General features: G+C 41.6%; 1 protein-coding gene across 1 annotated transcript in view; it reads left to right on the plus strand.

Moving 5' to 3' along the window:
- The first annotated feature begins 2,040 nt into the window (after positions 1–2,040).
- The window catches only part of Pik3c3 (phosphatidylinositol 3-kinase catalytic subunit type 3), a 76,694-nt gene continuing 66,251 nt past the window's right edge, over positions 2,041–12,483 (plus strand). The window contains exons 1-4 of the mRNA XM_021214144.2: positions 2,041–2,194; positions 4,250–4,438; positions 7,163–7,306; positions 12,166–12,295. Of these exons, the coding sequence (XP_021069803.1) occupies positions 2,127–2,194; positions 4,250–4,438; positions 7,163–7,306; positions 12,166–12,295 (531 nt within the window). The 5' untranslated portion in view covers positions 2,041–2,126. The remainder of the gene's footprint in view (positions 2,195–4,249; positions 4,439–7,162; positions 7,307–12,165; positions 12,296–12,483) is intronic.

Consider the following 12,483-nt stretch of genomic DNA (forward strand, 5'->3'; position numbering starts at 1 on the left):
AGCCAGTTCAGTAGGATTAGTCAGTATTGGATGCCATACATGCTGCAGACTATAGAGTTCCAACAAAAAAATTGTAACTTACTAAATTCCAGATTGGAAGATGTATATTTAATTACATCTATTTGGTTTTATATATATTTAATTATAATTAGTGTGTGTGTGCAAAATGTATACACGTATATATGTTATAATATATGAGTTAAATTTCATTATTCCAAGAGGAAGTTAATCTCTAGATCCAGACAGTTCAACTATATTCACATGCCAGATTCCATAGTGTTAGATAGAGGGCCCAGTGATGAAAAGCATTTGTTGCTCTTCCAGAGGATCTGAGTTCAGCTCTGAGATCCACATGGGGGGTGGGGAAGCTCATAATATTCTGTGACTCCACATCCAGGGGTTATGGCAATCTTTTCTGGCTTCCATAGGCACCTGCATTCTCATGACAAATACTCATGTGGACACATACACACATTTTCAAAAATAAAAATTCACTAATGTTTAAACAATATGATTCAAAACCAACTTTATAATCTCTGTCAAAAGTATGCCAAAAATATAGCACTTGTGGCTATTTGCTTTACTCTTGCACAGCTCTGGTGTATACAACTTCCTATTTTATTGTTGAAAGCATGTTTTCTGTAATTCATAAATATTTGGTGGTACTTATATCTAGACAAAAGTCAAATTTGTTCTTTTTGTTTAAATCTTCCCATTCTTATCAAACTTTTTTTTTTGTATTTTAATCTTACCACTCAAAATTCTAAATAACATGAATTTGTGACTACTTGGACATTTTTGTTTTAAAATGTGGTGCTTAGAAATAATTATACAGGGCCAGCAAGATGATTCGTTAGGTAAAGGCATTTCCTAGCCAATCTCACAACCTAAGCTCTGATTCCCAGAATCCACAAGTGGAAGGAGAAAACCAGCTCCCTGAAGAGTAATTTTCATATTTGTTCTTGGTGAACTTGCACAAGCACTCACTCTTTCTGACATAACATGTTGTGCAGGCTTTTGTGTGTGTGTGCATGTACATGTGCGTGTGCGTGTGTGTGTAAAATTGAGAAATATCCAGAAAAGAAAGAATTTTGATATAACCTATGATAATAAATTGGAATTATTAAAGTCAGTAGTATATTAGGCTCTGAGGAAACAGAAAAAAGAAACATATGACAAAATATAATTGCTTTCAAAGAATTTTTAAGTACATTTGTAAACTGAGATCATATTATTAGAGCATGTTAAACGTTACAAGAATAAATTACAGGTACTCAGAAGGTTCAAAACCACCGGGCAGTGGTGGCGTATGCCTTTAATCCTAGCACTTGGGAGGCAGAGGCAGGCGGATTTCTGAGTTCGAGGCCAGCCTGGGCTACAGAGTCAGTTCCAGGACAGCCAGAGCTACACAGAGAAACCCTGTCTCGAAAACACACACACACACACACACACACACACACACACACACACACACACACACGAAGAAGATTCAAACCCCGATTTCCAGTTATTGTTGGCAACTTCTAAGCAAGAGCTGTAGTTTTGTGCAGAATCACACATTAAATCAGAATATACCCAATACGAAACACTGAAGCAGTAATATTGGTAGTGCCAAAATGAAACTCGTGTCTTTCTCAGTCTTTGTCTAGTCTTTTTTTTTTTTTCCATCCTTTTCATGACACAAAAAGGACTTCTGCTAGAAGCAGCCAATTAATAATCAAATCTCGTTTTTAATGGAAACTAGATTGTAAATTGGCCAAAATAGTCTTGTGTTTCTTCTTTATTTGGCTTGCACCATGTGAACGTTATTACACTAATTTTCAGCCGAATTTCCCTGTCTCAATCAAAGAAGGAGAAGAAAAAAAAAAAAGTTTGGTCAAAGCAGGAAGACTGGAATGTAACCTCCTCATTTGCCCTTAAGCAAGATGGCTGGTTCCATTTGCACATGCGTCCAGCAGCCCGCCCTGGGGCTGTTCCGTCGCGTTTGCTGTCGTTACGCGCGGGGATTGCTCGGCTACGGCAGATGGGCGGAACAGGAAGTTTTCGTGTTTTGAGGCAGAGGCGGATTCTGCCTGGAGTCTTCCGCGTCTCCGGCTGTCACTGTGGCGTCTGGGCTCCGAGCTGTCATGGGGGAGGCGGAGAAGTTCCACTACATCTATAGCTGTGACCTGGACATCAACGTGCAGCTGAAGATGTGAGAGCTGAGCGGGAGGGCGGGCGGCCAGGGGCGGGGGATTGCCGGGAGAGGGGCTGCTCCTTGAAGGGAATCGGCAGAACGACCCACGGCGAAGCCCCCCGAGGGGTACGGAGCCCTTTGCATGTTCCGCTTTTGTGGGAATCCTGCGATCTAATTTTACCCAGGAAAGCCTTAGGAAACAAATCCCCCCGCCTAAGAGAGAGGAAGAAAGTGAAGGTCTTCCCTTTGTTGCGGAGATGGAAGGTGGAATGGGGAGTTCGGAAATCGTGAAGGTGGGATAACTGAGCCAATGGGTGCAGCTTTAATTACACACGAAGCGAACTTTTGGACAGTTTAACATTTTATTTTTTTATTAGATCTTTTCTTCATTTACTTTTCAAATGCTATCCCGAAAGTCCCCTATACCCTCCCCCTGCCCTGCTCCCCACTCCCCCCACCCCCCACCCCCGCTTCCTGACCCTGGCATTCCCCTGTACTGGGGCATAGAATCGTCACAAGACCAAGGGCCTCTCTTCCCATTAATGGCCTACTAGGCCACCCCAGTTTAACATTTTAAAGGCAAGAGATGTCGAGAGGGAATAGGAGACCATGTCAGTTATACAGGAATCAAGAAGGTGGGAAGAAAGAGGTTTTTAGTAAAACCTCGGGGCACCATGTTTAAAATAAAGACTCAGAGCGTGGCGGCGTTTTGAAATGAGAACCCTGGTGGGAAAGAAGAGTGGTTCCCAAAGTTGCTAACTTCAGACTAGAAGAAACATTTGCGTAAGCAGGGAAGCTCACCCTTCCAGACAAGAGCAGTTTTGCTATGTAGTTTCCATATTGTCAGAACTGACCTGTGTCATTTCTCAGGGATAGGGAGAGAAATTTGAGGGCCGTGCCTTGTGGGAGCCTTCTTGCTGGTGAGGACAGGACGTCAGACTCCTGCCTGGAGAGAACACACTGTGTATGCTTTTCTTTACTTCATTTGCTCCTATCTCCTACATGCCATTAATTAGGCTTAATTCAGGCATCTGTGTAAGAGATGGAGAGGCCACGTTGGGCACTCATGTGGTGGGAAGACAGTTGACTTTGGACTCTGTACTGGCTAGTTTTGTGTCAACTTGACACAGGCTGGAGTTATCACAGAGAAAGGAGCTTCAGTTGGGGAAATGCTTCCATGAGATCTAGCTGTAAGGCATTTTCTCAATTAGTGATCAAGAGGGGAAGTCCCCTTGTGGGTGGTGCCATCTCTGGACTGGTAGTCTTGGTTCTATAAGAGAGCAAGCTGAGCAAGTCCGCGGAAGCAAGCCAGTAAAGAACATCCCTCATGGCCTCTGCATCAGCTCCTGCTTCCTGACCTGCTTGAGTTCTAGTCCTGACTTCCTTGGGGATGAACAGCAGTGTGGAAGTATAAGCTGAACAAACCCTTTCCTCCCCAACTTGCTTCTTGGTCATAATGTTTGTGCAGGAATAGAAACCCTGACTAAGACAGACTCCTTGCTCTGGTCCACAGTCTCAGCTGTTCACTTTCCTGTCTTAGGTCATGAGCCAGAGACACACAGCACTCTGTGTAGATCTGGCTGTCTCTGCCTCCTGAGTTCTAGAACTAAAGATGTGCAGTAGCGTAAAGACTGGGTAATAAGTTGTCTATTTGAAGTCACCATTTATTTATTTATTATTTATTTATTCACAGAAGGGTTTCTCTGTGTAGCCCTGGTTGTCCTGGAACTCTCTTTGGAGACTAGGCTGAACTTGAACTCAGAGATCGGCCTACTTCTGCCTACCCCCTAAGTGCTAGTAAATCAGTAAAGTTTATCTTAAGGCCTGGATCAAGTAGGTGACAGAGTTTAACATAAAGAAGCCCAAAGATGAGAATTTTTTAATGAAGACAAAATGCGTTTAGCAGTGTTAGGATTTTCAGAGTTTCTTATAACATATAACAGTGACATTACTTTTAAACATAGGAAGGCATTATCTTCAGGTAGTTTATGGTTACTTAAACAGAGAATCAGCTTGTTAGCTCTTTATGTATCTGTGTGTGTGTGAAAGTAAACATTGTGTCTGTGCTTTCAGAGGGAGCTTGGAAGGGAAGAGAGAACAAAAGAGCTACAAAGCTGTCCTAGAAGATCCCATGTTAAAGTTTTCTGGGCTATACCAAGAGACATGCTCTGATCTCTATGTGACTTGTCAAGTGTTTGCTGAAGGGAAGCCTCTGGCCTTACCAGTCAGAACATCCTACAAGGCGTTTAGTACAAGATGGAAGTAAGTTGTTTGGGGGGCAGAGGGTTTGTTATTACTGGTTGTCTTGTTTTTGTTTTTGTTTTTTGCTGTTGTTGTTTTGTTTTGTTTTTACCATATGAAAGATTCTAGAGTGTCTTCCCATTGCCTTACTAGTGTTATAAGTACAGACAGTTTTTCAGGGATTACTATAAACATTAGGCAGACTGTTGAAAATACATATTACACATGTGAACGAAGTTGTATTGATGTAGTAGTGACTTTATGTTTGTATTTAGTATGTTGACATTTTGCAGAGTAAATATTTTACTCATTTACAACGTGAACTAGAAAACAAACATGGTTGGACTCTGTCTGTCTGTTATAATTTGAAATGGCCAACCTGCTGTTCGGATCTTTAGAAGTAGATCATATATCATATGTGATATGTATATATGTGTGTGTATCTTTTTTTCCAAATGAAACTTTATTTTTATGTTCATAGTTTATTCATGTATTTACATGACATAATATCAACACATTGTTGAGGTACAGAGTCAGTGTAAGATAACATGAAATTATGTATTATGGATCCTTGATCTAATGTCTTGATACTTCTTATCTGATAGACTTTATGGGGCATTTCTAATGTTCAGTCAGTGTACTTCTTAACAGGTTTCGTGCAGTCAGCTGTTAGTATTTGAAAGGTGCATCTGTTGCCTAACTCCTAAAATAAAATAATGGATCAGCACTTTACACTTAAACATTTCTCACTTCCATTGTCCTGTATAAGTCATTACCTACCAGAAGTAGTCTATAAACTGGGAAAAAGTTACTTTGTAAAGGACTTCTTGCTATGTTAATTTTTGTATCTCCTTGGTTTAAATCATATATTTAGAGGAACTATGAGGTACTAGTATCTAAATGTCCAATTGTGACCTGTGTGAGTTCTGGTGATAAGAAATTCACCCCAGATGTATCCAGGTCTATCTTAATCTGTACTCTTCTGCCATGTACAGTAAGATCTCCTAGTGAAGGAGGGTGTGGCTCAGTGAGAAAGGCACTGTCCTCCAAACCTGACATTCTGAGCTCTATCCCTCGAAGGAGAGAATGGTCTCCTGAAAGTTGTTCTCTGATCTTAATCACAGCTCATGCAGATTTGCACAGAGAATGCAAGGTCTTGTTTTTAGTTTTCTGTAATTCAGATTAAGAAAGTTGTTGTTGTTCCTGTCCTTTAGGCAGGGTTGTTTTGTTTTGTTTTGTTTTTTCTTTCTTTTCCTAAACAATGCTGGAGATCGAACTCATAACCTTGTGCATGCTAGGTAGGCACTCTTCCAATGAACTTGACTGCCACTTCAACTTTTTAGGCTATCGAGATTATATCTTCTTCTCTAAAACATTTGAAAGAGAGATAGCTTGGAGGGGGATATTAATTTAGTAATTTTTAATTTTAAAGTGTATTCATCTGCCCAGAGAGTCAAGTCCACTGAGCTCGTGGTGGGAGTCCAGTGTCAGGTTTTGTAATCTTTGGAGGGGATTATCACGGATCGGGCAAGCACCAATGGATGGGGAGGAAGATGACCAAACAATGTTGAGAACACACAGCCTTTGGTGTTTGAATTGATCCCTTCATTGATTTTGGAATGTTGAGAGTAGTTTTTTCATGTGTTAGCTGAAAGACCACTTCCCACTAGAGAACAGCTTGTAAAACAGGTTGAACCATAGTTGCTTTGATTTAAGGAGACCTTGGGCCCAGGAGTTAGAGAGCAGAAGACTTGAGGAGAAGGATCACTTGCTCAAGGTACTGTCTCTCAGAATGTAAGGGTAGACAACAAGATGAAAACGTCCATAGATTAATTTGGATATTGTCACTAGGTTTTCTCTTTAACTTTACCTCATGTTAATTGGCTCCATGTCTATCAACTCCTGTAGTTTCTTCATCCACAAATAATAATACTGTTCAGTATTTATTTATCAGTCTGTTTTGTCATGTGAGTAGTAATTTACTAAGTTGTGTATATTCATCTATAGCATCTCTTAAACATGCAATTTGGTTTCTTAAAGAACTTTAAAGGAAAAAAAGGTTTGATAATATTTTACTTCTAATCAAAATTGATGGCATCTCTTTTCCTGGAGTTTCAGAATTTGCAGTGGTCATAAATAACATTTTTGTTGTCTTTGAAAATTCTGTTGTTTCTTACTGATGCACATGTAGTTGATCTAGAGATATGCTGCTTTGAGAGTAAGCATGAATAATAGAATTCTGTCTGCCTTTTGAGTATTCATGGTTTTTATGTGGGATTCTTTTGGGATACTAAAAGCCGTGTACTTGAAAGAGTGGAAATAATCAAGTGAGTCCATTTTAAATGCAGAAGATTATTTACAAAAATGAGTATAGCATAAGAAATTGCTGGTTATTTCTGTATCCTGTATTATTAACAAATACACATTAACAAGTTATTTGCACACATTCTTAGGGAGCATTCAGTGCTAACAGCTAAGTATCACCAGTGCCAGTGAAATAAGTCGAAGTGCAATGATCAAAATATATTACGAAAAAAATTTAATAAAATTGAACTTGATGAGATAGAACAGATGTGCAAGTTGGTACTGTTCAAGTGTTACAAAAACAAGCAAAATTGAAGGGTTTCCACAAGTTTTAGCATATAAACCTAATCTTTTTAGAGCCTTCTCATCTGTCTGAACCATCTTTTACGGGTTAATTTGAAAGAAAGATATGTATGTATTCTGTTGACTTTGTTCCCATAGTTGGAATGAGTGGCTGAAACTTCCTGTGAAGTACCCTGACCTGCCCAGGAATGCCCAAGTGGCCTTGACTATATGGGATGTGTATGGACCTGGAAGAGCTGTGCCAGTGGGAGGAACAACCGTGTCACTCTTTGGAAAATATGGGTAAGCATTCTGCCCACTACTGCCCAGAGGGTTGCCTCTTTTCTTTCCCAGAGAGCTTTGATTATTTATGTAATGTGGTTTTATCCTGTGAAAACCAACTAGGTCCATGGGCCTTACACATCGTTGAGATTGAATCTGAAATGGATTTCCTAATATGCTGCATTAGCATTTTTTTTCATTGCTATATCAGTGACAAATTGCTGACAGCAGCACCTGATGGGATCACGAAGGGCTCAGCCCATCGTGGGTGGGGAGGGCATGGCTGCAGAGTGAGGCAGCTGGTCCCATGGCAGCTGCAGTCAGAAGCAGAGATCGGCAGCTTGCTTTCCCTCTGCCCATGTCGTCAAGGATACCAGCTTCGAGAGCATCACTGCCTACGTTAGGGTGGGTTGCTGTTGTTAACCCAGTCTTAGACACTGCCTCAACACATGTCCCAAAGTTTGGCTCTTAGGAGGTTCAACATCCTACAAATTTGACAATCCGAGTTAACTGCCATCGCAGCTAAATGAAAAGAAACACACTTTGTGCTATTCTACTGTTAGTGAATACTAGTGTTGTTTCTATTAGAAAGATGGAGTTTTGAGGCGTGAGAACCTGGGTGCAGATCTGGAAACTGAAAGCTGTAGTGCCTTTTGGTGGAACGTGGTAATGGCTCTCACTAGCTGGCTGCTACCAGATGCCTTAGTTTTTGTCCTTTTAAAGTTTAAGCGTGTTAATTTACACATCATTAAATGTAAATGAGAGTTATCATTTTCATAGGTTTCTTCACTATTTTCTGTAAATTGCTTCAGTGGTATCTTTTGCCCATTTTCTTTTTCACACAACAACTCTTTTTGATGTTGATAAGACAGGATCTGACTGTAGCCCCGGCTAGCCGAGAACTCATTGTATAAATCTGTCTGGGCTTGAAGTCATAAAGATCTGCCTGCCTCTGCCTCCTGAATGCCAGGATTAAAGGCATGTACCACCATGCCCATGCCTTCTTTTTAATGGTTCATTTCTTAGTGATGTCTGAGGAGTGTTTGTACATGGAGGAAATTGACTATTTGTGTACTGTGTTAAACAGTTACTTTGAAAATACTATGTTTCTTTTTTTTTGGTGGGGCGGGTTTGGTTCTTTTATACGTATATATGTATGTATGCATGTATGTATGCATACACACACATATGCACTAGATTGGATTTATGGAAGCATTTCTTTCATTACACCTTTATTCCTTTATATTTAAATCTACAAACTTTTGTGGACAGAGTGATCATTATGTATCAACTTTAACAACAAAAGCTTGTCTTTTATACCTGTGTCTCAATTCCTTTACATATACTGTCTTCTCTGATAATTTAAAAGAATTCTGTCATTATATCCTGAACCTCAGAAAAACAGCATAGTAAGGTAGTGGAGTCTGAGGGAGAGGGTCAAGACAGTTACCTGGATCGGGTGCGTTCTTTCCTTTTTCAGCATCTGGTCTCCTAGGGTGAGTTAGTGAATAGTCTGTTTCTTCTTCTGTAAAATGAAATCATATCCACTTCATAGTTATGGTGATTATTTAAGTATATTTAATAAGCCTAGTGAGGATTTTATTTACAAATAGTACCTGTGATAGCTCATTGTAGATGGTGCCAGCCCGGGGCAGGTGAGCCCGAGCTGTATCATAAAGTAGGCTGAGCAAGCCAGAAGGAGCAGGCTAGCCAGCAGCTGTCCCCCATGGCTTCTGCTGGGTACAGTGGCTTAATTTGCATGGGATGAGCCTGGAGGTTGTGGGCAGGTTAGTTGGGTCCTGATAGATGACGAGGGTGTATAAGGGCACTGGGTGTTTGACCTGGGCTAGATCTAGGGCTTAGGAGAGAGTCCGTGGAGGGGAGGATCAGGCAGACTCACTGAACCCAGGCAGACCATGTCTGTAATTCTTTGTGTAGCTCACTGAGTGAAAATTTCTTTGCTTCCCATCCAAAGAAAGTGGAAAGTGTGCCGACAGACAAATTAAGTCACATAGATTGCCAAGAAATTGGTACTAATTCGGAGTTAAATTTGTTTGCTTGAAATGAGCTAAGATGTTTAAATCTTGTAAAAAATCTGTTCATGCTATTGATCCATGTCCTGTGCCACCACAGTTCTGTGATTTGGGAAACACTGCTGGGGCCTTAGTTTTCTCACATGTTTCTTTAGCAATACAATGTCATCCGTGGCCTCTTCCAAGGATCCTGGTATGCCCTTACTAAAGTAGCCTATAAAAGTGTTCCTCAAAGCTTCTAATACCGGAAGATGGTACAGTGACTGCCAAGTTGTGCTCTTTCCCAACATCTGTGTTGTATATGTGAGTCATTATGAGGGAGAACTTCTTAGATAGGGTTCTAATGAATAATTCAGAGACGTTTCATACAGTAGCTCTGCCACAGCAAACACTCTTTTATTTGAACATCTAGCTTCGGAGATTTCTAAGTAGCTTAAGAGCTAATTGGTCATTACTTGAATTGGTAGAACCACAGGCAGATGATGTGCAGGTGTGTATGAATTCTAAAGCCAGGGCAGTGTTTATCACAGTGGCCTGGCCCTTCCAGCCAGAGCCGCAGTGGCAGCTGGTATTGGGCCTCTGATGGAGCTGAAGGAGGGCCTGCTGCACTGTTCTTCTCTGTCGTCTGTTTGGCTTAATTTCCCAAGTGGACGCAAGGCTCTGCACGTTGTCTGACTCACCACCTGGGGCCTGTGTAATTTTCGGCAAGTTGCCGTTAGTGTCCAGAGAAAGGATTTGATCACTTGATCATCACCCGCTCAGCATCCCCCGTCCCCTATGCCCTGCCCTAAACTTCTCTAGATGTATCCCAAGTCCCATAAATCATTTAGTAAGCTGACTTCCTGCCATCTCTGGCTGTTGGTTTTTAGTTCATTTCAGCCAGAGTGTTCACTGAGGGGTGCAGAGGTAGACAGAAGGAAGGGGACGCCACGTGCTGTGCTGCAGGGGTGTGTGAGGACACACAACAGCACGTGCTGTGCTGCAGGGCTGTGTGAGGACACGCACTTTTAGGAGTGATGTTAGTTATCTCACTGTGACCAGTTCCTTAGAGACTGCTATAAGGTTGCTCTGTGTTCTCTTTTGTTTTATTTGAGACAAGGTCTCATTCGATGACCTGCACTAGTCTAGAATCTGCGATCCTCCAGCCTCTGTGCTGTCTGATCTGTTTGATTTCAAAAGAAAGAAAACCTTACAAAGAGGTTGTATTTGCATGTTTTTGTAGTAGCCATTAATTACAACATAATGTTTGTAATAATGAGAAAACTGATATATACCAAGGAGTCACATTATTTATTCATGGTCACAGCCACACCTGCTGTAGGTGCTACAACTATTACCCAGACCCAGACAAGCTTACAGAAAAGTTATGTAACTAACAGTTTGGATTTCCATCCAGTGGTTGTGGATTTCTCTTGGCTAGAAGTGCAGTGTCTGCTATTCTAAGATGGCTGCTGAAGTGGTGTTGAGTGCTGTCCTCCCACCAGCAGACACCATTTTCATCTGGACATTGGTGAATACTCACAGGGGTCCCTGTGAATGGCCTTGTTGACTTGGCTCTCTTCTGAGAAGGAGGGTGTAGGAGCATCACTGGACCCTTTTGTACTTTCCAGCTACTTGTGTACATTTCTGCCTAAATTGTATGTGGCCTTATTTTTATCAGGAGGTGCTGGCTTATGTGCACTAGCAAGTTAACAGTCATCGGTTCTGGGATGAGACTTGCCCATGTTTAGCTGCCTTGCAGTCACCTGAGTTTCGGTAGTAACTGCTCACTTATGCTCTGAATTTTACCTTGGTCTGCCACGCCACTAGAGTCATCTAAGAAAGTGGTGAATACTTGCTTAAGTCTGTCCAGCAACGAGTTCCCTCAACAGTGATAACATGTACATTTGGTTGTATTTTATTTCTTTTTTCTTTATTTTTTAACACTATTTTTTATTAGATATTTGCTTCATTTACATTTCAAATGCTATCCCAAAAGTCCCCTATACCCTCCCCCCACCCTGCTCTCCAACCCACCCACTCCCGCTTCCTGGCCCTGGCATTGCCCTGTACTGGGGCATATAATCTTTGCAAGACCAAGGGCCTCTCATCCCATTGATGGCCAACTAGGCCATCCTCTGCTACATATGCAACTAGAGATACAAGCTCTGGGGGATACTAGTTAGTTCATATTGTTGTTCCTCCTATAGGGTTGCAGACCCCTTCAGGTCCTTGGGTACTTTCTCTAGCTCCTCCATTGGTGGCCCTGTGTTCCATCCAATAGATGACTGTGAGCATCCACTTCTGTATTTTCCAGGAACTAGAAAAGCCTCACAAGAGATACCTATATTATGGTCCTGTCAGCAAAATCTTGTTGGCATATGCAATAGTGTCTGGGTTTGGTGGTTGTTTATGGGATGGATCCCCAGGTGGGGTAGTCTCTGGATGGTTCTTCCTTCTGTCTCAGCTCCGAACTTTGTCTCTGTAATTCCTTCCATGGGTATTTAGTTCCTCATTCTAAGAAGGAACGAAGTAGCCACACTTTGGTCTTCCTTCTTCTTGAGTTTCTAGTGTTTTGCAAATTGTATCTTGGATATTCCATTTCTCAGCTAATATCCACTTATCAGTGAGTGCATATCATGTGAGTTCTTTTGTGATTGGGTTACCTCACTCAGGATGTATTTCTATAGGCTGCTCTCATTCCCTAAAGGAGAAAACAGTGGCCTGGAGAAGTTTGTGGTTTTAGCCGCTTAGCTCATTGTTGCACAAACCATGAGGGGTCTCAGAGCTTAGCAAGCATGTGTGGCATGTATTCCTTTATGATGAACTGTGTTAGTTCACTTCTACTCTGAACTTTTTTTCTCATAGCATGTTTCGCCAAGGAATGCACGACTTGAAGGTCTGGCCTAACGTGGAGGCAGATGGTTCTGAACCTACAAGAACTCCCGGCAGAACAAGCAGCACGCTCTCAGAAGATCAGATGAGCCGCCTCGCCAAGGTACACGGGCTTCAAAGACAAGCAGAGCTCTGAGCAGAGCGGATCCTAGGGTACTTGATGTTGTGAATCCTACTGGTTGTCTTGTCAATTTAAATTCACCTTTAGTAGCAGTTTTGAGATATGATTCATGTGTCTTCACTCTCGAAAGGTGTATGATCCATAGCCTTTATAGTCATCCTCGCAGTATG

Source organism: Mus pahari, chromosome 15 (assembly GCF_900095145.1).
Source record: "Mus pahari chromosome 15, PAHARI_EIJ_v1.1, whole genome shotgun sequence".
NCBI classification, from domain to species: domain Eukaryota; kingdom Metazoa; phylum Chordata; class Mammalia; order Rodentia; family Muridae; genus Mus; species Mus pahari.